The sequence below is a fragment of the Alexandromys fortis genome, unplaced genomic scaffold (assembly GCF_014885135.2).
Source record: "Alexandromys fortis isolate MF-2015 unplaced genomic scaffold, M_Fortis_MF-2015_v1.1 scaffold_148, whole genome shotgun sequence".
In the NCBI taxonomy this organism is placed as follows: Eukaryota; Metazoa; Chordata; class Mammalia; order Rodentia; family Cricetidae; genus Alexandromys; species Alexandromys fortis.
Window position 1 is genome coordinate 172,143 of NW_026068019.1, and position 27,999 is coordinate 200,141.

General features: G+C 42.2%; 1 protein-coding gene across 2 annotated transcripts in view; it reads left to right on the plus strand.

Moving 5' to 3' along the window:
- The window catches only part of Clip4 (CAP-Gly domain containing linker protein family member 4), a 67,358-nt gene that overhangs the window by 2,417 nt on the left and 36,942 nt on the right, over window positions 1-27,999 (plus strand). For both annotated transcript variants that reach the window (XM_050163008.1, XM_050163007.1), the window contains exons 2-8: window positions 6,272-6,419; window positions 15,668-15,807; window positions 18,097-18,190; window positions 19,086-19,247; window positions 21,582-21,700; window positions 22,969-23,205; window positions 27,755-27,890. In XM_050163008.1, the coding sequence (XP_050018965.1) occupies window positions 6,287-6,419; window positions 15,668-15,807; window positions 18,097-18,190; window positions 19,086-19,247; window positions 21,582-21,700; window positions 22,969-23,205; window positions 27,755-27,890 (1,021 nt within the window). In that variant the 5' untranslated portion in view covers window positions 6,272-6,286. The remainder of the gene's footprint in view (window positions 1-6,271; window positions 6,420-15,667; window positions 15,808-18,096; window positions 18,191-19,085; window positions 19,248-21,581; window positions 21,701-22,968; window positions 23,206-27,754; window positions 27,891-27,999) is intronic.

The following is a 27,999-nucleotide window of genomic DNA, read 5'->3' on the forward strand; positions in this document are numbered from 1 at the left end:
TTTTGTACATTTAGTAGATTTAGTACACGGTGCACTGTTCGTTAGATTTAAATCCAGATCTGGTTTCCCAGATACAACCCCAATAGCAAGGCCTTTAAAAAAAAAGCGATGATTATATTGTTGCCATTTTGCTTATAACAATCCGAGTTTGGAATATATACTTGTGAGCTTGTGTTGACAATCAGCTTCACTCTTTCTTTCACTCTGTTAAAACCCTTTAAGGCCTCTGGTTGCTTTTAGCCTCACTGTTCTCTTAATTATTTATAATTATAGTGCTAGAGCCTTGCTTGGCACTTCAGCCTTCATTTCTCATTCCAGGCATCGGTAAGCTGTTTGTGTTCTGAAGAGCCGAACTGTTTTCCTTCTGTGCTGGGTAGGAGGGTGCCCATGGCTGAAATGTCCTTCTGGTTGTGGTTGCATCAGCCACATGCAAACTGATCCTTTAAAACAGGGCATATTAATCAACCCCAGGTATATAAAACAGGCATACAAATAAAACAGTTGTTGACAATAAATAATATATTTTAGAACCACTCTTTGGTATACGTATGATTTTACTATTTATTAAAGATGGAAACAGATTTGCATGATAAAGAGATAATTGTTTATTTTTACACTTAAGTTGGATGAACATTTGATGCTACAGGATACAGAACATCCTCAACGTTTTGCAGAATTCATCTGTAGTGCTGACAAAGCTGTTTTGTATCAATATAAATATCATAAGTGTACATAATAAACATATGTATATTTAAGACCCTTTCAGAAGTGGCTGGAAATTCTGCCCTAATCCAAAACCAGAATTAATTTATGATTTTTTAAAAAGAAGATTTATTTTTATTTTACATGCATGAGTATTCTGCTTTCATGTATGTTGGTGCCTGGTGCCTGTGGAGGCCGGAAGAGGGTGTTGGGCCCCCTGGAACTGGAGTTATAGGAACTGGTGCTGTCATGTAGGTGGTGGGACCCAGCCTGGGTACCAGAATAGCCAGGGCTCATAACTGCCGCGTCATCTCTTTAGTATCAATGTTTTTTAAATAATCTTAATACTTTGAGACAGGGTCTCACTAGGTAGCTCTTGATGTCCTGGAATTCTCTATGTAGATCAGGCTACCTTGGAGCTAATAGAGACCCAAGTCTAAACACATGTGCTACCATGCCCAGCTAGTGATTTTTTTTTAAATTTAGAATACAAACAGTAATTAACAAAATCAACATTCTAACAAAATCTAATTCTAAAATATGCTAATTTGATGCTTCCGTGCTGAGGAAGGACAATGGGCACTTATTAAAAGCCTTTGTTTTCCGTAATTAAGCCACTGTATTTGGGTAAGAGCAGAACTCTGTGAAAAGCACTGCAGCCCATGACGGACACCTGGGCTTGCGTCTGGGTGGAGCTGTTTCAGGCAGTGTCAGGTGTCCTTGCATGGCATGTCCACGTGTGCAGTGCTAAGTGCACACACGGTGTCTTCAGAACCAAGGCTGGAGTGAGGTCACATGGTAATACTATAAGCACTGTCTCAAACACCTCGGATACATTATGTATTTGATTTTGTATTTGTTTTAGATGATCATACATTTAAAAACCTGAACTATTTTAGATCACCGTGTGTGTGTGTGTGTGTGTGTGTGTGTGTGTGTGTGTGGTGACAGCTAAACTTAGTTGCCTGAATCCATCCCCAAACCCAAGCCTGCAGTTTAAGAAAGTTTGAGCTAGACCAATGGAAATTTTAATTTTAAAAGCCCCATGTAGGTTGTAGCTGCCATGTTGGCCATCCGAGCCCTTAGTTATTAGGTCCCAGAAATCCTATGCGAGCTGTCTTATATCTATGTCCACATAGTGCCCAGCTCTCCTCAGTTACAGCCCTTACTCTGCAGGAATTGTTCTTCCTTGTAGCATCCGAGCCCCGGGCTGGAATCTACAGGACAGAACTCCTTTCCTTATCTTTGGAATGCACAGCTTAGGACTTCATGAGAAACAGTGTTATTGGGTGTGTGACATTCATACCTGCGATGACGGAACTTCAGGGCAGGTGTCTGATGTGCTGTCTAGGGCTTGGGACTGCTTTTCCAGTGTTTTGCCTGTGGCAAATGAAAGGGTCACTGGAGCTGTGCTTTTACATGGTTTGTTCCCAGATCTCGTAAGAATAAAGGCTCACATACTTGCAATATGTGTGTGGTGGGTGAGCAGATGTTTTGTAAGTAGCAAATAAAAGGACCCTTGGGGTTGTGCTTATAAAATGTACATAGTTAGTCTTGTTTTGGGATTTCTTGAAAATAAGCACCCACGGCTGACTGTGATGGGAAACTGGCTGAGTCTAACGTGGACACAGCTTGGGTCTCCTCGTTAGGCGAGAGGCTCCAGTTATACTGTCCGTTAGCCGCATCTCAAGCACTGGGGAACAGGCTGAGGTGTAGCTCAGTGGTAGAGCATTTGCCTAGCATCTGTGAGGCCACAGGTTCAATCCCCAGCATCACAGACATAAACCATTCTGAAAGAATTTCATGGCATGGTTGGTTCCTTTTGGAGGCCCGATGGCCCAACCTCTCTGAAGACGCTGCTTGACACTTCTCATTACTGATGTGCAAAGACAAGATCAGGCTGCTTGGAAAACCGTGAACTGTTGGAGCCCTGTGACAATATGCTTTTACTCAGAAGTGGTTTGAGTTAGTGGAGTAAGATGAAATTTCCATGGGCCTGAAAGTTTGGAGGACGTGGTTCCAGTTATTAAAACTCTAAGACATGGGTGTGCCCAGTTAATCAGGGATCATGTTCTCAAACCAGCCCTTACCAGCTAGCCGAAGGAGATTTTGCAAACAATACCTACTCAACTCAGATCAGTAGGCCTCTATGCTTGATCAAGGTTCCAGGTACTATGGCCTTTCAGATCTAGAAAGTGTTTCTAGGGAAGGATTCGGGAATATGTGAAACTTGTGTGCTGTGTAGTTTGTGGTGAAATAAAAGATAGGGTGGGTTTTTTTTTTCCAAGAAGGCAAAGAATTTTTTGTCATTAAGGTGCAGAAATACAAAGAATGTTCCTCATGCGGGTTAGGTAACACTGTGACTTCCCTGGTCTTGAAGTGTTGATGGAGGCTGCTCATTCGTTCCTGGCCGCCCAGACCTGAAATAACCGCACAGAAACTGTATTAATTGCAATACTGTTTGGCCAATACCATAAGTGTATTTCTAGCTAGCTCTTACATCTTAAGTTAACCCATTTTTTAAAATTAATATGTGTATCACCACGTGGTTGTGGCCTACTGGTAAGTTTCCATGGTAAGGTTCTGTCCAGCGTCCTACATGGCTTCTCTCTGACTCTGCCTACTCTCTCTCTATATATGTCTTCTTGTTTGGCTATATTCTTTCCTGCTATAGGCTGAAGCAACTTCTTTTATTAACCAGTAGTAATAAAACATATTCACAGCATACATAGGGGAATCCCACATCACTGAAGTGTCAAGTAAAACAATTAAATGGATTCCATGTCTTGTGTAAATTACCTTTCCACCTTGGATCTGGAATTTTAATGTTTATTATGTGTGTACAAAATGCTAGTTTTGTTCTTGTGGTAGCCGACAGTTGTGTAAAATGTAGGGTTTTTTTTTTTGGTTATGTGTGTGCACGTATGTGTGCATGCTTCTGACCAGAGGTTGATGTCACCTGCCTTCCCTGTAGCTTAACCCTGAGATTTTGGTTTGTCTAGTCTAGGAAACAAGCCTGCCCTGCGGTCCCCGTCTCCATTCCTTGAGTGTTGTTATTGCAGGTGGGTCACTTCGCCCACCCTGCTCTAATGTGAGTCTTGAGGATCCTGACTCCAGACCTTACACCTGGGCACCAGACGCTTTACCTTCGGAGCTGTCTCCCCAGATGTAGGTTATTCTTTAAGGGTCTTCACAATCTGCAAGAAACGAAAGGTACTTTTGGGATCACAACAAGACATTTTTTCATCACTTTGCTGACACATTAAGAGTATAGGAAACGTGTCTGCATCCCCAAAGTGTGATTACAGTCGGATGACTCTTCCTAAAACACGGCTTTAAGTGTGCCAGTCTCTCTTGGTATGCCAGTTCCCCAGTGCTTATGGAGTTGAGTGTTTTTTTTTAACCAGTTAAGAACTATTGTAGATACTTCCCCACTAAAGAAAACCCCACTCCAAACCCAAACTGGAGTTGGCTTTACATCCTCCGGCTCTCCCAGCTGTGTGTACCCTACAGCATGTGGTCCTTTTCAGTGTCTTCCCAGGCTCAGCTCAGGGTATGGTCTGATCCTTTGACATTCCCAGAGCAGTTTCTGGTACTCACCGATGGGAGCACGTCCCCTTCTGTGTCATCAACTGTGCTCATCGATGATGCTTCATTTTAGAATGGATTGTAAGCTATCTGCCACGCATGGCTCCCAGCCACCCTTTTGTGTAATCTCTGAAACGTCCAAAACGGGGCCTTGTGTGTGGTGACCGTTATGGATGTTTACTAAGTTAGATTTTTTGGTTCCAAAAGGACGCTTCCTACCTACTGTGGGGAATATTTACCCAGACTTGTTACCAAGCAAGCAGGGGCCTGCAAGTAGAAACTTGTAGATGGGGCGTGTGTGATGAGAAGGAAGGGGCTGTGTTAGTGGCGTTCCTTAGTGTTTGGAATGACTGATGGAGATCACTACTGCTGTTTAACACTGAAACCTTCTTTTGTGTTGTTCCTATGTATGCAGCAAGGCTAATGTCGAAAGAGTCCATGAACTGGGTGGCAGATACTTTCTACACCAGTTCCCCCTACAAAAAGTTTGAGATTCCTTAACTGTAATAAGAATGAGGCTAGTTTATTTAATCTGTAACATTCCTGTGCACATAAGTGTATACTCTCTAAGCCAGAAGAGAGCACACTGTTCCTACTAGTTCTGCTCAGGGAGAGAAAAGGTCTGAAGTAAGTGGGGAGGAAACCTGTTAGTTCCAAGCGACTGTTTCCTTGGAGCTGAGCGGGCTGTTAGTTTAAGATGCTGTCTTAGGGCTTCTATAGCAGTGATGAAACGTCATGACCAAAAACAACCTGGGGAGGAAAAGTTTATTTCATCTTACAGTTTTGTAAGTCCATTGTCCAGGGAAGCCAGGGCAGGAACCTGGCTGGAGGCAGGAGCTGACACAGATGCCTCAAGGACTGCTGTTTACTGGCTTCCTCCTCATGGCTTGCTCAACCGGCATTCCTTTGGTACCCAGGACCACTAGCCCAGGGATAGCTCTGCCCACAGTGAGCTGGGCCCTCCCCCATCATTCATCAAGAACATGCACCATAGGTTTGCCCACAGGCCAGTCTGGTGGGGGCATTTTCTCAACTGAGAGCCCTTCTCAAATGACTCCGGCCTTTTAAGGTGACATAAATCTACCTAGCAGATGTATGCTACCCCAATGTTAAAAGCATACACAGAATCATATATGTGGTATATCTCCTACTAGAATAAGCTGTTAGTTAATTTTTTTGCTTAGTTATATTCTTTGTGTTAAATATAATCTAAAGTCATTTGGTCTTGTTTATATCTAAAAATAAACATAAGGAATTCAAAATATTTCAGAACAGAAAGAAAAAAAAAACCCTAAGTTTTAGTTGTACAGTTAAATTTCACGTAGCATTTCTCTGCTTTCTGTGGTATTCCTGAGATGTAGGCGTGTATAACACAGGTGTAGTTTAGAGATAATTCCATCTTCATACTGATGTTTTCTGGGAGAAGGGCTATGAGGAGTCACAGCCCTCCTCCTGTCTCGATGGAGTAGACAGACCCCCACATTGCCAAGTGGGACAGACTCAGCCATTGCTTCCATTGGTAAAAATGAAATAACTTTCAGGGATGTTTTCTGAGATATTAGAAAGTAATGGCCATCTGCTGAACTAAAGCCTTCCCCGAGGATGCGCATGGGACATGGCTCCAGTGGCAGACCATGTCACATTATGAGATCCAAGGTTGCTTTACTGGGGACCTGGCTTAATGCTGCCCATTTGGGTTAGCTCAGCCTTGTAAACAGGTTCTCTCTTAGTGGTAAGTTAATTTTAAAAAAATAAGTCTATTAGAGTTTCTCTCTCACGAGCTTTGTATTGCAACAGTACATGGGCTGCTGATGGTGCAAGGCTGTGGGAAGCGGCGCATAGTTCTTAAATAACTGTTTGCTCAGCCATTGACGATGTCCGGTTAACTGTATGAAACTCTCAGGGGTTTTGGTGACCGAAGGCAGTCATCCTAAGTTGTGTGTCAGTGAAATGCATTCTGAGTTTTCCTATCCCATTGTAGGTGGTTTTCTAGAAGATGACCATAGAGGACCTCCCGGATTTTCCTTTGGAAGGAAGTTCGCTGATCGGAAGATACCCGTTTTTGTTCGCAGGCTCGGACACGCCGGTTATCTTTTCCATTTCCGCAGCACCAATGCCTTCAGACTGTGGTATGTCCTGGGTCTGTCTATTGTACCAATGCCTTCGGACTGTGGTATGTCACGGTCTGTCGTACCAATGCCTTCGGACTGTGGTATGTCACGGTCTGCCTATTGTACCAATGCCTTCAGACTGTGGTATGTCACGGTCTGTCTATTGTACCAATGCCTTCGGACTGTGGTATGTCATGGGTCTGTCTGTTGTCATGAACTGATAGCCAGACTCCTGTCTCAGGTTCTTTCTGCACTCATACTATTTTGAAACCATTTGCTGTGATTTTTATAAGATTTCAGGCTTTTCCTTTTTCAAAACCACAGTTGCTTATCACAATTTCTGCCCCTAAGCTCAATGCTTTATTTCTGCTGTCAGCGTTTTTATTATGTAGAAACGCTGATTTTAAACACTTTTATGGATTTGGAGGATTTTATTTTTAGAATGCAATGGTGCTCAAACATGTACCATTCTGCTACTGGTGTATTAATTTTGGTTAAACAGACTGACATGCAAAAGCATCATGTGCTTATGCAGGGCTAGTGTGAGATCTTCATGGAGGCCGGAATGAAATCAGCTTCTATTGAAGCTGATCCATTTAAGTCTTCTCTGTAACACGTAAACTTGGAAGGGGTCTAGTTTTTGTACTTTTGATTTATTCCCTCCAAGAATATATTTTATAAGATAGTTGATAAATGGATAAAGTAATTTTATGGAAACAACAATAGAGAATATGGAATTGTAACAATATAGAACTGGTACATCTCCACTGTAGTTGGGTTTTCAGCATTTCAGTTTGTTTCTAGAGGGATAATTTACCTTTGGGATATTAAAATCTTAGTAGATTAAAGTTACTACACTAAGAATTTGCCTTAAGAAACCCTGATATCTATTCTAGTACTTCCTCATTTCCAAGTGTGTTCTTTCTGTGTCTAGATTCTGGTCATAGCCCTCCAAGGACTTACCTGAAACATACTCATGTTGGCTGCATTTATTTCAGCTCTAGCAAATTAGTTATGGGGGGAAGCCTTGAGCAAAAAGCACATCGTGTTTGCTCACCATACTTACTTCATCTTGAATTAGTTACCGTATTTCCTTAACTAGACTGTCAGGCTTAGCATGGAATAACAGGCATATTATTTACTTATTTGGCTTACCTAATAAAGGGTAAGGGAGTCATTTGATGTTAGCTGCTCAATTTTGGCTGATTATATCCATAGGGAGATGATAATGAGTATTGGCCCCTCTGCCTAACTGGAAGTAAACATTGCTTCTCTTAGGGTGACAGACACTTGGCATCTGTGTAGGCATTCCCATAGAGACATTTCATGGGTGAGACCTCTGACATAGCCAGTCAGTCTCTTGCAGAGCCTCACTTGTGGGTGTATTAGTTATTCTGCTATTACTGTGATAGAAAACCATGGCTAAGACAATTTAGGGAAGGAAGGGTTTATTTTGGGCTAACGGTTTCAGAGGAGTAAGAGTCCACCATCACCATGGGGAGCGGGGCAGCAAGCACCAGACATGCCAGCAGGAACAGCTGAGAGCTCACACTTCAACCCACAGACAGGAAGCAGAGAGCACTAACGTGAAATGGTGGGAGTCTTTTCAAACCGCAAAGCCCATCCGCAGTGACACATTTCCCCCAGTAAGGCCACCTCTAATCCGTCCTAAACAGCTACCGGCTAGGGAACAGGTATTCAAATGCCTGAGACTCAGGGGAGACAGCTCATTCAGAACACCACACCAAGAATCTAATGGGATAATATTCCATTGTTAAGAAGCTTCAGTTATAGGTTTTTTGCCTGTGGACTCAAACTGTGTCTCCCTGGACTCTGGGACTTGTTTGGTATGTGGGACTCACAGTGCTAAATAAGATAGAGCCTTCAAGGATCTGGGGACAGCGAGAACACTGTCTTACTCTCTGCTTCCTTTGATTGCACGTTTCTTGTCTCCTTATCAGTGTCGGGTGCTCAGAATTTCTAGACTCCCATCCCAGGAGTTTCTTTACTAAGCATTACCAGTGTTGCCTTAAAGAGTAGTGTGCAGAATGTTGGGCATGGTGGCGCACACCTTTAATCCCAGCACTTGGGAGACAGAGGCAGGTCAGTCTCTCTGAGTTCAATGCCAGCCTGGTCTATAGAATTAGCTCCAGGACAGGCAGAACTACATAGTGAGACCCTGTCTCAAACAAAACAAAACAAAACAACAACAACAAAAAACAACCAAAAAACCAAAACAAAACCTAAAAATAAAAAAGAAGAGTAATAATCCCATCCTAGTTGCTAGTCAAACATTAATAAGTATAACCCATTGCTATTATTATTTAAATGAGCTGACTACTTCCTTATCATTTGAGTGTCTTAAAAATTAAAACAAATTTATATGTGTATACGTTTTGTCTGCGTGTGTATCTATGCGCCATGTTTGTGCCTAGTGCCCTCGGAAGCCAGAAGAGGGCATTGGATCCCCTTGGAGGTACAGACAATTGTGAGCTGTCATGTGGGTGCTGGGAATTGAATCCAGGTCCTCTGGAAGAGCAAGCAGTATTCTTTCTTACTGAGTCATCTCGTCAACCCCATTTGATTGTTTTCAGTTACTGAAGCATTGTTGCAGGCTTTCCCTACCTCCAGGGCTGGTGTTCTTCTCTCCACACTTCTTGCTTATTTCTCCTGTATTTGCTTTCCAGATCTTTGCTACAGTCTGTCTCTTAGGCTGTTAGCATGGTATCTTGGAGCTCATTAGAAAGGCAGTCTCGGGCTCAGCAGAGAATTACCAGGTTAGAGTCTACATTGTAACAGGATCCCGAGGGCTTGTCTCCATCAGTTTTGGAGCAGCTGTGACACAGAACAAGAACATGAGTATCTCTGTCCCTCTTCAGTAAATCCTAGCGAAGGTTTGATTAGAACTGAAATTACTTAACTGCTCTGTAGAGAACTGACAGCTTTAAATTGTTTCTCTTACAATCCAGGAGTATGATGTTTCTTTTCTGCTCAAGTCCTGTACTTTTAAATTTTTCTCTAAATGAGACTCTTATATTTATTGGTATGCCTGTTATTTTTATGTGCTTTTGAAATGGGGGTGTTTTTCTCATTATATTTCCCCTTTTATGTAGGAATATTTTTTCTGGAGAAAATAATCCACTTGGCTTACACACATTTCTATCAATACTAAGCCACAGTTGGCATGATGAATTTATGACATAGTTTTTTCTTTTTTTTTTTGATTTTCGAGACAGGGTTTCTCCGTAGCTTTTTGGTTCCTGTCCTGGAACTAGCTCTTGTAGACCAGGCTGGCCTCGAACTCACAAAGATCCACCTGCCTCTGCCTCCTGAGTGCTGGGATTAAAGACACGCGCCGCCACCGCCCGGCTGACATAGTTATTTCTGATGGCTTGAAAGAAAATGGACCCTAAAGGGAGGGATACTGTTAGCATATGTGGCCTTGTTGGAGTAGGAAATGTGTCACTGTGGGGGTGGGCTGTGAGGTCTCATAGATGCTCAAGCCATGCCCAGTAACAGTTCATTTCCTGTTGCCTGCAAGTCAAGTTGTAGGACACTTGGCTACTTCTCCAGCACCATATCTGCCTGCACATTACCATATCACACCATGATGATAATGAACGAAACCTGTGAATATGTAAGCCCCCCAATTAAATGTTTTTCTTTTATAAGAGTTGCTATGGTCATAATATCTCTTCATAGCAATAGAAACCCTAACTAAGATATTATTGTTTGATTTAGCTAAAAAAAAATTTCACATAGATTCAGTTCAAGTCTTCTCTATTTCTCCTCTGAGAGTGTTTCTCTTGTTCCCAGAGTTAACCACTGTAATATAGGTAACAAGATAAAATAAATTATCTGATTATTTATACTTATATTTAGTGTGAATAATCAGATCATCTATTATACTTTGTTACCTATGTGAAGACCTGCAGCAGCAGGTAATATAATTTTGTATATTGACAGTTTTATGTAAATGTCTGTATAATTCTATAACTTAATTGAGTCACTAATACACATTTTGAGATCTGTTCTTATCAACATGTGTGTTATCTTTTAATGCAGGTATTTGCTTGTTAACATATTTCATCAATTCCTCTAAAGAGACATTTCATCATTCCCCCCTAGTACCATCAGTGCTAGACTAGGCATTCACTTTTTAAAAATATCTAAAATTAAAATGTAATTATACCATTTTACCTTTCCCTTTTCTTTCTCTAATCCCTCCAAGTTCCCCCATCCCTCTCAAATTTATGCCCTCTTTTCCTATAAATGTTGTTGCCACACACACACACACACACACACACATACACACACACACACACACACCTGCTGAGTCCTGCTTGCATGCATATGATTTCAGGACTGATGACTTGGTATTGGATAACCAGCTAGGGAGCTCATCCCTGGGGATGTCTAATTCTCTCAGCAAAGAATGAGAATTCTTACAGGGCGTGCAGAAGAGACTCCTCAGTTGTGTCCTCATATGTATTTAGGAGTGTCTCTCCATTAGAAATGGCCAATACCTATGAAAGTGGCTAGGGGATGAGCAAATGAACTGAACCAAAAACAAATCCCTTAACTGCTATTGCAAGAAACACACCTAAGTTTGTGATTGAGAAATGACGCGAGGCGTTTCTCCAGGTTGTTTGCTAACCTGTTCTTCCAGATTCTTCTCTGTTGATGGTGTGATAGCCCTGAGGCATTCTCCCAGGCCTGCCTTCTTCTCCTCCTTTCTCTGCATCTGCAGGATGCGCTGTGGCACCTCAGCAGGCCCACCTGGTGACTCTTGTCTTGTAGGAGAGATTGTGAGTGTCCCTGTCAGGAGGGATTAAGCGGCATCCAGGAGTGCAGTGAAGTCAGGCATTAGCTTATTCAGCTTGAACCAGCCGAAAAGGTCAAGTGGGCTACAGTCAGGTCCAGGCTTCCCCTTTCCGGTCCAGTTTGCATTTTTCCAGACACTGTGCAATAGGGCTTCAGTTTTCCCGGGTGATTAAGATAAATGCGTAGCAAGACGCCCGAGTGAAGATGCCTCTTCCTAAGTAAGCTGGTGAGTTGTCCAAGGCCGTGTGGTGCCTCATGCAATTCTGACTGAGGAGTCTAAAGGTTCTTGTCATACATAAGACTCCTTGCAGTGAAGTTCAAGTGCAGTGTTTGTCGTTGTCTTTTCTAGGAAGCCAGGTTCTAATGTCTGGGCTTTTGTCTTTGGCAGCAGCTCAGGGGTGGTTCTGAGACCTGGTGGAAACTTACCATGATATTGTGTGGTAGTGCTTTTCACACCAGGACCTGTCATGGTCACTTAGCACACGATTAACATGAGAACATCTCCTTTCAGGACGTATCAAGACTCTTAAGCCTCTACCCCAGAGCTTCTTACCCTTCCTGGTGCTGAGTTCCTCATGTTGTGGTGACCCCCAACCATAGTTATTTTCATTATTAATTCATAACTGTAATTTTGCTACCATCGTGAATCTTAATAGAAATAGCTATGTTTTCTGACAGCCTTAGGTGACCACCATCGAAGGGTTGTTCGACCCTAAAGAGGCCATGACCCACAGGTTGAGAACCACTGGTGTGCCCAGTTTGTGACATTAGCTGTCTAGGTGTTTAAGGGACAGTTCAAGGTGTTTGAAAGACATGCAATAAACTACTTCCAGTCAGTTGGGCTCCTGGATTCGTGCCCGAATGTCTAGATGAGGTGAGGACAGGTGCTCTCAGTGGATGGGCTGCCCGGGCTTCCAGTCTGGATGTTTGGCGATACCACCTGATGGTTCCGGCAGACTTTTGAGTAACCTGTGTCGCAGCAGGCATGTGATTTGTTCATGTTTGGCTGGTGGCTGTCTCCCTGAGGTTTACATGGAGATTTTGGCTTCAGCTTAGAGAAATCAGGGGAAAGGCACATTCTGAAAGTTGAAAATGTCATTTTGGAAAGTGCTGGCCAGGTATTGGGGGAAAACTAGAGAAACATAGGATCCAATCAGGCGTACAGATGGCTGGAGCCTCGGAGAGAATGGGCAGGGTGAGAGGCTGCTGACAACGGGTGCAGCGTAGTTCTCTATGGAAGTATAATTTATTTTTTCCTACCACCCACATTTCTTACCAGAGACAATCACAGTGAAGCTAACTTTGCTTGTAAGTTTAGTCTATTTAAACTTGGCCTGGGTATTCACAGGAGCGCGCCAGAGAAACCAACTCTGCTCCCTCTCAAAGAGGACATTCCAGCCAGAGCTCTGCCGATGTCCAGCAGGCTTCACTGGCGCTGCAGAGTCCGCCAGGTTTCTTCAGGCCATGTGGTAATGTGGAGCCTCAGAGCAGACCTAAAATTCATTCTAGGCCAAGGCATCAAGACAAAGCCTCACCCACCACGACCAGTTAGAAGGAAAACAGGTTCTCCCGAGCTTAGCGTCCTGAAATGACAATTGCACAGCAGAGCTCGTGAATTCTGGATTCACACGGGGGTGATTTCAGAGACAAAAAATGCTGCCTCCTTTCACTTGTAAAGGCTCATTTTTCTAAACTGCTGCTAAGTTGCAGCCCTTAAGAGAAAAGGGGCACTTTAAATCTGGGCAACAAAATGTTGACATGCCAGAAATATTTCAAACAAGGTCATAGTTACCTGCCAGTTCTGTGAGCCTTGCCCTGCTGAGCCCAGGCCTGCTGCCTCCTGGTCACTTACACAGGGCGCTGGAGGCTCTCACCCAGCCAGTAGTGTGATCTTTAAGTTACCAGAAACCCCTAGTTTACAGGCTCCCCGATAAACCCTCTGGCAGTTTCTTAGTGCTTATAACCCTTTCAGAAAGGCATTGGAGAAAAGAAGAAAGCTGCAGATTGTTCAGGAGTTCATTATGATGGTATTGCTGTAGAAAAGGAGTTATTCCCCTGACGTTGCAGACTGTTTGAACCGTAACTGATAAATTGGACCAGGGCCTACCAGATTTCTAAGAATTTGCTACGGCTTCTGGACAAGTCACTGATACTTATCTGTCAGTTGTCTGTCCGTCTGTAACAGAAGTGTCACATCATAAAGAGAGTCAAGCAGCTCTTGCCTTTTGTCAGCAGTTTAAGCTGCTCAGTTTAATATAACACGTTGACCTCTAAGTAGTTTCACTTTTACTTGATAATTCTTCCCAAGCAAATAAGTCTAATTAGTAGAGTCTCTCTCTCTCTCTCTCTCTCTCTCTCTCTCTCTCTCTCTCTCTCCCCCCATTATATAAGGAAAGGGAACAAAAATCATTTTCATTAGAAAATTTTGGGTTCCTCTGAGAAGCCTGAAAGGTAACATGAAGTCAGAATGACTTTAGAATTTGAGTTTTGGGAAGTTTGAAAACAAAACAATATAATTCGTGATCCTAGAGAAGCTAAATGAGAAGGTGAACCCAAAGAATAACATATAGGCATCCTCCTGGATATTGGAAGTGGACAAGATTGCCGGACAGTGGTTGGGAACACAGGGATGAGGGTGGGATGGGGATAAGGGGAGATGGGGAGAGAGAAGGGAGAAGGGGAGGATGGGGAGAGCTTGAAATAAAATTTGAAAAAAAATAATAAAGACAAAACAAAACAAAAAAGCAACAACAAAAAAGGGTCACAGTCCAGTTTCCCATTCAGCCGAAGTGACAGGAATTTTAAACACAAATAGAAAAGGCCATATAGTTTCATTGAAGATGAGCAAAACCTCTTGTTGTTTTAATTAAAAAGCTGGAGCATTCAAAGACTGCACAGGGCACAAAAGAGTACCTTGACAGATGCAGAATATCCATTCCTAGGAGGATTTCTCCAAAATGAAAAACCCTTCATATTCTACCACCAAGAACAGACCAGGACTGAAGGAAGACCTCATTGCTATGAAACCAATGGCAACAGATCAACTTAAGATTTTGCCACTGTGCACATATCTGAGCCCTTTTCTGTGTCCAAACCCCTATGGCCATTTGGCTCTGTCCTCTTCCATAGAAAGCTTCTATATTCATACCTAATACCCTTTCTTGGCTGTCGTGCTTGCCAATTTTAGGTTGTTGGATGTATCATTTCATAATTTCTAGACACACATTTCCTTAACATACAGTTTTTCAGGGAAGCACAAGACATATTTATTAAACCCAGATAATGGTTTACTCCTCTGACTGAAGGTGGATAGTCTTAGGTTTAGCAATTGATTTTTATTTTGTCATGTTGCCTTATATCAGTTTAATGGACTTAAAGCTGTATTAAATGACTCTCAAAAATGTTACAAGACTTTGCATAGCTAACCCTCTTATTTTTCTTACTCAGGATTTTTTTTAATGTAAAGATAGCATAAGCTAACTAGTAACTCTATAATAAGCTTTTTTGAGTAGGAAGCCAAGTAGAATTTGGGTTAAATGCTGCATATATTTCTTGCTGACAACTCTGGAGCCATATCTTTTTTTTTTAAAAAAGTAAATGAATAGGATTTTCACTTACTCAAATCATGTTCTGAGAAGCATTTGAGTTAATTCTTAATTTTTTAGATGTTTTAGTAATATCTTTTATTTACATCTATTTAACAACACAAATACACATAAACAGATCTGAACAGAAATACTTTAGCAGTGTGCCAGTAGAATAGCAATAAAAGGCTTCCTCGTCATCTTAGTTAGGGTTATTATTGCTGTGACGAAACACCATGACCAAAGCAGCTTGGGGAAGAAAGAGGTGCTTGTTTACTAAAGGACATCAGGAAATGCAGAAGAGTAAAGGACATGGGGACCTCCCACTTGGTGTGGTTATTTTTACCTGTGTTATACCATCGATAAGAATCTGATATCTGCCATTTGTGTTTTGGGAGAGATATTGATGAAATTTAATGATGTCTCTGGGCCTCAAGAAATCACGTTTGCACAACCCAGGCTTTGAGACCTGGGCTCACACGTGTGATTTTCAATGCATGGTACTTGGGCGCCTCACTCTCAGGACGCTTTAAGCATGACTCATTCTTGGTTTTGAGACTTGCTTGATGTTACCAGGCTTTTTTCTGGCCTCTGAAAATGTTTGTATCAGTTGAGTGTTTGCCCCATTACTTACCTCCAAAATGCTTGAAACCAAGCTGGGCAGTGGTGGCCCAGCCTTTTAATCCCAGTACTTGGGAGGCAGAGGCAAGTGTATCTCAGTGAGTTCGAGGCCAGCCTGGTTTACAAAGCGAGTTCCAGGACAGCCAGGACTACACAGAGAAACCCTGTCTTGGGGGATAAAAAGCCAAAATGCTTGAAACCAATAATAAACCCAACTTGCACGGTTTTGTATTTCAGAGTTTTCTTTCTTTGATCCCAACGATGCATCATGTCAGGAAATTCTCTTTGATCCCAAAACTTCAGTCTCAGAATTATTTGCTATTTTAAGACAATGGGTTCCTCAGGTCCAGCAAAACATTGACATTATTGGAAATGAGGTAAGCATGGCTGGCATGGTAAGCTTTGTGTTCCTGCAGCTGGTGATTAGATTATTTTCTCCTTCTGAGAGGAGAGATCCCTGTGGGGAGAAGCCCGTCACAGTCTCCGTCCCCACGGAGCAGTAGGCGTGCTGCCTGTACGTCCCACCCTGTGCTCTGGAGCCTGCCCTCTGTCATCGCAGACTTCTGGTGGGAGCAGGGAGAGGCACTTTGCACACCCTTTCTTTGTACAAAGTAGTTCTGCAGACTTGCATGCGTTTCATGAAGGTTTTGAACACCATCACATTCTTTCTACACTTTGGGGTTGTCTGGTAATGACCTAGGCTTAAATATCATTTTAAAATGTTCAGCTTTTTGAGGGAAAGTTTGACACATGTTGTAATGCTGTAGGAAAAACACACATTTTTTTTCAAGTATTATTGTAGCCATTGGAAAAAAAGTTTTGCTCATTTTTGAAAGAATGTATTTGGAGTAACATCATGTTGGAGTCATCTTTAAGAACGGCCTCCTCAGCAGTGGGATATCCAGGAAGAGTCCTGCTGAGGCGCCAGTGTTGGTGGTGTAGCAGAGACCAGGGACCTCGAATCAGACCAATGATTCTCTGCAATGAACGCCTGCATGTAAAAATACATGGACAAAAGGGTTTACTGTGTGACTCTCTGTGTCACACTGCAGCTTCTATGACAAGATTTTTCCCTTTCTTCCTTTTCTGTAAATCTTAAATTTAATTTTGTTTTATTTTGGGCCGGTGGTGGAGGTTGCAGGGACAGAGTGCGGATGCAAGGGAATGGGAGATGGGTGGGATCAGGATGCATGATGCGAACGGCACAAAAAATAAATAATAAAGAAAGTTAAAAAAGGATGGCCTCCTGCCCACAGACAGGCTCAGGTTTCATCATTGCAGAGTGCAGGTTTGAGCGCAGTGTGATTGGACGGGCCGAGTCAGTCTGACGGCTTAGATGCCGTGGTCGTCATACGTAATTGTGGGCTTTCTCAGATTACGTTTTCAACTTTGACTTCTTTTTATTTTTTGTAATTAAAACATAATTACATAACTTTCCTCTTTTCCTTTAACCCCACCCAGGTACCCTCGTTGTCCCCCCAAATTTATAACCTCTTTTTCTTTGTAAGTACACGTATATGTGTATATATCGATTACTGAGTATAACTACAACCTGCTCAGCCTGTATAATGTATGTATGATTTCAGAGCTGACCATTTGTTACTGGATAGCCAATAGGGAACTCCTCACTGAGGAAGACCATTTCTCCTGATCTCAGCATTTCTTAGTTGCCTGGAATTCCTTGTCAGGTGGGGCCATGAGATAACCCTTTCCATGCTAGCATGTCTGTGGTGTCCTTGTTCAGGTCTTGCTCAGGCAGTCATATTGATGAGACTTCATGGGTATAGTGTCTCTGCTGTTTCTAGGAGACACAGTTCACAGCAAATTTCGTGTTCCTCTGGCTTTTATGGTCTGTCTGTCCTCTCTTATGCTGCAGTCTCTGAGCTTGGGCTTGGGAGCTGAGTTGTAGCTCAACTGGGGCCCACACACCTTTTCTCTGTATTTTGACGAGGGGTGAGACACACTTAAATGTGGGCATATGGATCACTATTTAGAATATAATTAAGAATTGTTCTGGTTCAGCAAAGTGGCAATGGTAGGTTCTGCACAGTCCATGATGCCACTATGCCTGGTAGTTGGCTGGGTTTCCTGTATCAGGCCCTCTCTTCCTCTTGCTGAACTACTGGTTACTGCCAAGGTATGGCTGTCACTGCTGCACCCTTAGGGCTATCATGCCACGGGGGCCACTGTGGCTCATACTATCTTACCTGGGTAGGACTGTTGGTTACTTCCTTCCTGTGAGTCTTGTGTGGTGCCTTCTAGTGCTACGGAAGCTAGTTTTTGGGGAGGAGATGCCAAGTCAGATCCAGCTCAGGTTCTCTGGGTCTTATGTCTTAAGCATGGTGGCTTCAGCAATAGGGACTTAACTTCCACTTCTAGGAGGTCACCAAGGGCAGCAGCCATAGCCTATGATATTTTGAGAGTCTCTTGGACACCTACACCTGACCAACAAGTCAAAAGGGGAGTTTTTATGACTGGTGTTGAGGTTTTTGTTCGTCTTTGACTTTTGGGGTAGAGGAATGTTGTCAGCCCAGATGGGAAAATTTTTATTTGAATTATAGATGTATATGGTTTTTACATGTATTATATGAAAATTAGGTAAATAGGTATATGGTTTCTTATGACTGATTCAAACGTACCTACTATTATTTCACCTCTTTCCTCAGATTCTCAAGAGAGGTTGCAATGTAAATGATAGAGATGGACTGACGGACATGACTCTGTTACATTACACTTGCAAGTCTGGGGCTCATGGCATCGGTGAGTATGTGGCTGGCCCCTCCTCACTCTGCATCTGTGCCTGTGTGATGTCTGTTGCTAGCCAGTGACCTGGGCAGGGCATCCAGCTGACCATCTATTGAGTATATGTGGATTCCTCCCTCCCACCTCCTGGGAAAGTCTTGATACCTGTGATTATGTCTCAACATTTTCTGCAGTAGGCTTTGTGCCTAACTGCCCAGTAGTTGAGATCCCACCCAAGAATCTTTCAGATTCTTTCATGAAGGCTGGGTCATGGTCAGTTCTCTAGCATAGCAGTCCTTCAAGACTTTAGGGTATAGGCTTATCTCTGCATTCTGTTCCTACTTATGAAATGTGTGCGGCATATGTCCAAAATTGCTGGTCTTCGGTGCTTTACTAGGGAGTAACCTCTTTTACTAGACTATGTTGTGATTGTCTGTCCTTGTTTCAGTAATCTGATACAGAACTTAGATTGTTAGTGCCTTTTTTTTTCTTGTAATCTACAATGTGGCTATACTTCCATCCAATCAAAATGAATTTATAGTCTGAAAATGATAACAAGACAAAATAGTAGCCCAAATATTTTCGCACTGAACTGACATTGTTCTTTTAATGTCTTCATTGTAGTCTATAGTATGGAGGTCTTAGTTCATTCAAATAATTTCTTACCGTGCTCTTAGGCTGTCAGAATTTTACTCATAATCAGTAATGGCACTGTGAGCATCTTCACTGTGTTAATTCACACTTCTGTGGGAGCGTTTGCTTGGGATTAACTCTTAAAAGGTAAGATTTTTGCAGTAAAAATGTAGGTCCAGTGTGATGTTTGCTTTGGCTTTTAAAGAAAGACATTAGAGATATACGCCCTGGGAATTAAAATATGTACAGAAGAAAAATAATTTATGTTTCTTTTCCTCAGGTGATGTTGAGACAGCTGTAAAATTTGCAGCTCAACTTATTGATCTGGGAGCAGACGCGAGCTTGCGGAGTCGCTGGACAAACATGAACGCCTTGCATTACGCTGCATACTTTGATGTCCCAGAGCTTATAAGAGTGATTTTGAAGACATCGAAACCAAAAGGCAAGTGCTGGCGGATGCCCGTTACCAACAGGTGTTCCATAATGGCATCCGAGTCACTGTTGAGGGGGGCTTTCTCCTAATGCCCTTTGTTTTACTTCTGAAGTAGTTAAGAATTTCTTTACTGTCTTTTCACAAAGGCTTGGTCCAAAGGGGAAAAAAAACCAAGCGTTTTCTGGGCCTTCCTGTCTCTACAGATGCCCAGTGTAGTGGGGCTTTAGTCTTGCTTGGGAAGCCAGGTATAGAGCAACAGAGTGTTTGGACTGGCATTGAAATATTGGGGGGGGGGGACAACTCTTTTTTGTTGATTTTTATTGAGCTATACATTTTTCTCTGTTCCCCTCCCTGCCTCTCCCCTTCTCTTCAACCCTCTCCCCATGCTCCCAATTTTATCAGGAGATCTTGTCTTTTTCTACTTCCCATTTAGATTAGATCCATGTATGTCTCTCTTAGGGTCCTCATTGTTGTCTAGGTTCTCTGGGATTGTGATTTGTGAACTGGTTTTCCTTGTTTTATGTTTAAAAACCACTTGTGGATGGGTACATGTGATATTTGTCTTTCTGGGTCTGGGTAACCTCACTCAAAATGATGTTTTCTAGATCCATCCATTTGCCTGTAAATTTCAAGATGTCATTATTTTTTCTGCTGTGTAGTACTCCATTGTGTAAATGTACCACATTTTCCTTATCCATTCTTCAGTCGAGGGGAATTTAGGTTGTTTTCAGGTTCTGGCTATGACAAACAATGCTGCTATGAACATAGTTGAGCACATGTCCTTGTGGTACGATTAAGCATTCTTTGGATATATACCCAAATGTGGTCTTGAGGAAGGTTGTTTCCTAATTTTCTGAGAAATCACCACACTGACATCCAAAGGGGCTGTACCAGTTTGCATTCCTACCAGCAATGGGCAAGTGTTCCCTTTTCCCACAATCTCTCCAGCATAAGCTGTCATCAGTCTTTATGATCTAGGCCATTCTTACAGGTGTAAGATGGAATCTGAGTTGTTTTGATTTGCATTTCTCTGATGACTAAGGATGTTGAGCATTTCCTGAAGTGTCTTTCAGTCATTTTAGATTCCTCTGTTGTGAGTTCTCTGGGGGTTTTTTTTTGGGGGGGCTCTTTTATCTGTCATTCCTCCCAGAATTTTTTTGATAAATTTTAGGGTGCCCCTACATGCTGATGGTGATATCCTAAAGTTGATATTTTTTCTGGTTCTCCTCTCTTAAGAGGAATAAGAGCAACAGAAGGAGTCTTCTAGCTTAGATAGAGTGCCCAGTGCCATCCCGTTTCAAAGACGTCTTAGAGACTCAAGAGCCAGTCCTCTCAGTAGGCTAGTTTCTAGCGTCTGCTTTGCACAATCGTCTGGTCTCTTTTAAAATTCTTTCTTTCCATCTTGCGAGTGATGTTGGGGAGAGAGTCCTTCCATAGACCTGTGTTCAGTAGTGTAGGCCTGTGTTGTCACAGGTGTAAAGTCATGCCAGTGTGGTCCTCTGCAGATAATGCACAACTGTGGAGCCAGAGACTGTTAAACCCTTGTAGGAAACATAACAAAATAGGATTCTCCATTCCAGATGACTTCCGGCTCAAGCATAATGCAATGTGATTTACTGTGATTAGAATATATTTAAATTGCAAGGTTCCTTTTCTTACTGTGGGGTCCAAATTCATCTGTCGAGTAGTGTCATGAATCAGTATTTAAGCACTCCTATCTGCAGGGACTCGTTATTGTTTTGAGGATTCCGCACAGATATCTGTTTTTCTCTACAAAAGGCTGACTAGTAAATAGCTGGTTTAGCTTTCCAGAAATCTGGTGTCTGTCACAGCCACTCATTTCTGCAGGTGGAGCATGGGTACAGGCTCAGAGAACGCGTCTGTGAATAAGTGTGCCTGCATTCCCATGAAAGTTTGAGAAACAGGGGCTAGGGTTCATTTGCTGACTCCTGTCCTAAAGCGGACTTCCTTGCTGTGTCTTACAAGGTGCACTGCATTACAAGGAGTGTGTAAGAGTGTAGTGAGCAGTCGTGGAAAGCTCGTCATTTCACAGACACCAATTACTGCCGTTCACTGCCTCTGCTGCAGATTATTTAGGATAGCTGGAAAACTCATGGCTTATCCCTCCATTTACAAGGAATCACACTGAAGTAGGAGGATATTCATTTGGCTATTTTAGACAGATTATAATTATGGAGATTTGTCCCCCTGTGAAATACTGCATCTGGGGGGCTAAGTCTCCAAAATGCTAAAATCCCCTCCTCAACCCCCCACCATCGTCTTGTAAATTGTGACTGCTGAATTTAAAGTTGGAGTTAATATATCTTTTATGTTTAATTGTAGATGTGGATGCCACTTGCAGCGACTTTAATTTTGGGACAGCCCTGCATATTGCAGCGTATAACTTGTGTGCAGGAGCTGTGAAAACCTTACTGGAGCATGGAGCAAACCCCGCGTTTAGGGTAAGAGGTTGAAGCAAGAGAATGAAACATCTCACGGTGTCTCCAACCAGGAGCTGAATTTGGATGTTGTTATTTATCTCCCCACATCCTGTTTTCTCACTGGCCTGCTGGACATCGCAGAATGTCTTCATTTGGTTACTGCCTCTCCTGCTTTAATATAATAGGAACTCCTCATTAATCATATATATATATATATAATATTATAGTATAATATCAACTCTCCCCAAGTAGATGTTCAAAATTCTTCTGGAGATCCTGTTTGCAAGCTCTTCCTTGAGAGACCTACGTGAGATTATTTTTTTAGATGACAGGTTTTGAATTATATAAATACCATGTAACAAACTGGGTTTATAGCTGGCTATTATATCTTGTCACAGATAAACTCCTTCTGGATACAGTCTCTCCTTAGGGAGAATGGAGCAAGTTTCTTGATTGCAGCTTAGGGTACAATCAATATTAGATAGACCGTTGTCTCTATTTCTGAAGTCTGAGTTGCTGCATGACCAGGCAGATGGCTGAGGTCATAGAGCCAGTTTGGCAACTGTGGGATAGCAGAATGTAGTCTTGTGGCCCTTAATGACAGGATAGGTTCTGAGAGACATCATGGGGGAGGGAGATTTCTTTTCCTCTGTGCAAACTTGATTGAGGGAACTTATGAAAACTAAGGTAGCTGTGAAGTGGGATCACTGTGTATATGGTCCCTGGTTGATGAAATGTCTGTAAGGAGTGTTCTCAGATGTAACTGGGTCTTGGATTGGGCAGCTAGGCACCCTGCTACTTCACCATGTTCATGTGTGGCCAGGCATCTCTCTCTGCCCTGGTACTGGCCCTTCTCAGTGTACAGAATGATTGCCTACCAGACCCCCTCCTCTCATTTCCTTTGAACCCCTGGGTAAATGCATCTTGTCATTGGGGGTTCCTGCACCATCTTTATGTCACCAGCTCCCCTACAGCCACCCCAGTGCCCATTTTCTCTGTGCCCTGGTGTCTTCCTACCACTCAGCTCCTGGTTAGCACACCACACAATCTGTTGATGCTGTCCTACAAGGGTGTGCACTCTTTGAGGGCAGCAGAGTGTTTTTATTCCTTCACTGGTATCTTTAGCACCTAGAATGGTTCCTGGTACTGCAGAAGAGTTCGTTGAGAAGACTTGAGTAAATAAATGGCTGTGTCTGACTTTAAAACCCTGCACTGAGAGTTGTGGGTGGTTCTCTAGTGCTCTGAGCACGTAAGAGCTAAAGATTTTTTTCCCCTTGTCTCTGTGGTAGAATGATAAAGGACAGATCCCGGTGGATGTTGTTCCGGACCCAGTGGACATGCCTCTGGAGATGGCCGATGCTGCAGCCACTGCTAAAGAAATCAAGCAGATGCTCTTGGATGCGGCGCCTCTGTCCTGCTCCATCTCTAAGGCCGTGCTTCCAAGCAGTGATCATGCTACCAGCAAGGCCATGCTGGCATCTCTTGGCCTGAAGTTGGGAGACCGTGTTGTCATTGCAGGACAGAAGGTATAATAAGTCATTGCAGTCCCCGAAGTTGTTCTTACTGTTGTCACCTCTGGTCTGTTTCTAGGGGTTGTGTGCCACATGGTCACAATTTTGAGGTTTTTTTTTGGAAAAACTTCAACACACATGGACAGACAGAAAAATACTTGCCTGAAAGTGTGTAGTCTTTTTTTTTTTTTTTCGAGACAGTTTCTCTGTGTAGCCCTGGGTGTCGTGGAACTCCCCTTGTAGACCAGGCCGGCCTCGAACTCAAAGGGATTCACCTGTCTTTGGCTCCCAAGTGCTGGATTTAAAGCTATGCACCATCACCGCCCAGTAAAAATATGAAATTTAAATGTACGTTTGCTTGTGGGAAGCAGTTTAAGAATATGAGGTGTTTGAACTTGATAGGAAAGTTCTCTGTATGGGAAAAGTGGCATAGAGAACGGTTGACTGAATTTAGAGGCAGGAGCTGAGAAATGGCCTCTCTGTCTGCTCTGGATCGTCCCTGCCAGTGGCTCTTCTCCTGCCAACTGAGCGAAGGAGGCCTTCATTACTGTTCTGTGTTTGCCTTTGAAATCTCACAAATAGGGAACATTCAGATACCACAAAACTTGCAGATGGGAGGTCAGCCAGTGCCTCTTTACAGAAAGGCTTGATAGATAGGCGTAGCTGTGGTTCCTGTGTGACCTTCACTGTGACCTTTGGTCTCTCTCCTTTGACACCTCTTTGGGGGCTTCCTCCTCCCTCCAGGGCTGGGACTTGAGCACAGTCTTGTGAAGTGTGGGAAGTGCTGGACCACTGAGCCACACGCCACTCATCAGCAGTGTTTATTTTTAGTTCTGAGGTAATATGAAGCTCCAGGCGTGGAGAGAACAGGGAACATGTGCCTGGACGTTAACCTTCCAAAAACTGCTCACATCTCAGTATTTGGATGGATGATGAGGGCTTCTCAGAGAATCCGTGAAGCTGAAGCTTGATCTAGTATGGGAAACTGGGTTGCAAAGAAACAACCACAGATTCAGATAAATGGAATTCACCTGTTTACAAATAATAGGACATTAGTTAGCTTTTTACAGGTTCAATTAAAATGCAAGGAAATTGAATATATAAAATACATAGAATATATAGCTTTTAAAAAATTGTTACTGAACATCAAGTCTTTGTAGCATTCCTGTAATTTTGTCTTAGAGGGGCTTTGAAGAGTTGCAGTGTTTCAGAGATAGGTTTTCTTTGATGAGGACTGAGGACTACACTTACTTGTGTGTATAAGAACAAATTTTAGATTGTTATTCCGGTTATGCTGGTTTACATATAAGTAACATTGAACAGATAGATCAGTTTATATTTTGGAATATATATGTATAAACTTTTAATTGCTGTGTAACAGTTAATGGAAGAAGAAGCCATGAACTTGAAAGAGAGCCAGGAGAAGTATATGGGAGAGTTTGGAGGGAGGAAAGGGATGGAAAATGATGCAATTTTATTATCTCAAAAATAAAAGAAAAAAATTATTTTATTTACTTTTTGGTTGGATAATTTTACTTCCAAGTAGAAGCGTTTATTACGTAGCTGAGAATGATTTTGAACTCCAGATCATCCATCTTCCCTAAAGCTGAGATTGTAGTGTTTCCACTGCATTCAGCTAGTTTTGTGTTTACTGTGTGTGTGTGTGAGAGAGAGAGGGGGGAGAGGAGGGAGAGAGAGGAGAGAGAATATGTCTGTGTATATGTATATGTACATAAACGTGGAATCCTGGAGGATGACTTTAGGTGTCTCCCTCAGTTGAGCTCTACTGTACTTCTTGAGACCCAGTCTCTGCTGAGCCTGTAGCTTGCTGATTCTGCTAGACTGACTGTCCAGCAGCTCCAGGGATCCCTCTGTCTGCATCTTTCCAGAGCTGAAGTTATAGGCATGTACCACAGTGCTTGGCTTTTCAGTTTGGGTGGTGAACTGAAGTCTTTATGTTAAGAGATCATAAGCTCTCCTCGACCCCCTTGAGTTAATTTTTGAGAGGATGAACTATAGCTTGGGTTTGTTTCTTCTGTTTTTAACCACATGGTTGCTTCTTTGCTGCTATCCCATGCCTTGGGCTCTTCAAACATCCCGTGACCGTGTGTGTGTGTGTGTGTGTGTGTGTGTGTGTGTTTTTCTGTTGGTCCTGCCCTGTTCTGATGACTCCCCCGTCTTCAATGCCATCATCGCTTGCATTGGCAAACATCCAGCAGGTGTTAGGACTTCAATTTCCCTGCCAAACTGTTTTGATATTCTAGTTCCTTTCCTTTTAGCATTTAAGTTTTAGAATTCGTTTGTTCATTTCTATTAAAAAAAAACCCTTATGAGATTTTGAATTGAGTGCTATTGAGTCTAGATTTGGTCAAGTATATTTTACATCTTAAGCACAATATCTTCCTGCATTCATATGAGTTTTGAATTATTCAATCAACTTCCATGATTTTAATCATTTAAGTATTAAATTTGCTAGATTTAGACTTAATTTTTCCAATTTTTTTGTGTGCTATTGTTGAAATTTCCTTTTCTGGTTGTTCATTTCTAGTATATGGAAATAGTTGATTTTTGAATATTGACCACCTGTCCTTAATTTTTTTACTCTGTGGATTCTCTGTACAGAATCATCTTGTCTCCTCATCCTTCTTCTTGTCTTCCCCCTTCTCTCTCCCCCTTTTTCTAAGTGAGGTCACATTATATTGCTAGCTGTGGTTTTAGTGTAGATGTCTTTTGTTAAGTTGAAGAGGTCCTCAGTTGCCAAGTTGTGCCTTCTCTTTAAGCTGTCGTCATGGAAGGGTGTTGCAGTTGGTTGCAGGCATCTTTTCTGTCTTTCCCTTCAGTGTGTGGACAGGAGGATTGTGCTGGGTAATTCCCTCCATGACATCTTTGCATCCCTTCGTCACCATGTGGTAGTCTACTTATTGCTGTCGGACTCTAAGTTTGTTGAAGATGCCTGTGTTTGTGCTCCAGAGGGATATAGATGTAGTTGCTTGTGCCTTTGGCCATTTTTAATGTCAAGGTTATGTTGGTTTTCTAAAATACCTTGGGAATCAGTCCCTTCATTTAAATTCTAGAAGAGGTTGTATAAAATTTGTATTTTGTTAAGACATTTTTGGTAAAATTTGTCATTGGAGCTGTCTGTTCTTGGGAGCTTTTTTCTTTCTTCAGTTTTAAATCACAAATTCGGGCATTAATTGCATTTTGAGAGTCTGTATCTTCCAAGGAACTGAAATGTTTAACAGCACCTGTGAGATGAATGGGCAGGCAGCACTGTTCATAATATCAGCTCATTTTCTCAAATATTGGCCACTATGTCCCCCTTTCGTTGGTGATGTTGGCAATTTGTGTCTTTTAGCTCTCTCTCTCTCTTTTAAAAAATGGCTTCTGTATAGAGGTTTAATAATTTTAATTTTCAAAAAATGTGTTACTGGTTTTATTGATTTTCTGTATTATTTTTATGTTCTTAGTTTATTTGAATATTTATTAGTTTCTCTCTCTGGCTTTGGGTCTTAATCTTAGTTTGTTGAGGTGGGAATTTAGACACTTGTTTTTGGCTGTTTCTAAGGTGCACACTCATATTCTGATAGACTAATTTTCATTCAAATATTTTTTTAAAGTTTTCCTTCTGATTTTCCTCTCCTTCACCATGGGTTATTTATAGGTACTTGGTACAATTCCATGTATCCAGAGAGTATCATGTATCTCCCTGCTAATGGTTTCTAGTTTAACTCTATTATGGTTCAAAAACATATTATATGTGATTTCTATTCTTTCTTAAAATTTAACCAGGCAGTGGTAGCACACATCTTTAATCCCAGCACTTGGGAGGTAGAGGCAGGCAGATCTCTATAAGTTCGAGGCCAGCCTGGTCAACAAAACGAGTCCACGACAGCCAGGACTACACAGAGAAACCCTGTCTCAAAACAAAACAAAACAAAACAAACAAAACAAACAAAAATAAAATTTAAAATTTCTTTTTTATTGCATGTGTCTGGGTGTTTTGCCCGCATGAATGTATGTGCACCACTTGTGTACCTGGTACCCACGGAGGTCAGACATGTACAATGGATTTCCTGAAACTGAAGTAACAGACAGTTGGAGCTGTCTTGTGGGTGTTGGGAGTTGAGCCCTGGTTCTCTGGAAGAGCAGTCAGTGCTCTTAACTGTTAAGCCATCTCTCCAGCTCTGTTCTTTGGCACTTATATGCTCTGTTTTGGGTGGGGTACTCTATAGATAGCAGCTTAGTTGAGTTGGTTTATAGCTGGCTTCCTTTTTCTCTATGTATCGTCACTGATTTCTGGTCAGCTCAAATCTCTTGGTAACTGAGAGAGGTGAGCTGAATCCCACTGCAACATGGACTTTTCTTTCCAGTTCTGCTGGGAAAGAACATCACCTAGGAAGGATCCCATGTCTTCCTGGTAAACTCCTTTGCCATTTAAAAAGTCTTGGCAAATTTGCTTTCTTATTCAAAAGTCTACTTTGAAAGACTTACAAAGTACTATTGCTAAGAACAGGGCAGTTAAAATTACCGATAAGACTGAAAACCTGTTTTATGTTTTCTCTAGGTCGGGACATTAAGATTTTGTGGAACAACTGAGTTTGCAAGCGGGCAGTGGGCTGGCGTTGAGCTGGATGAGCCAGAAGGAAAAAACAATGGAAGTGTTGGGAGAGTCCAGTACTTCAAGTGTGCTCCCAAATATGGTAAGGTTGAACCACGTTCTGCCCCTGATCAGTTCTGCTTCATTCTTTCTTGTAGCTTATATAGGAGGGTGTGGACTGAGGCTATTTTCCACGCAGGAGCTGGTCTATC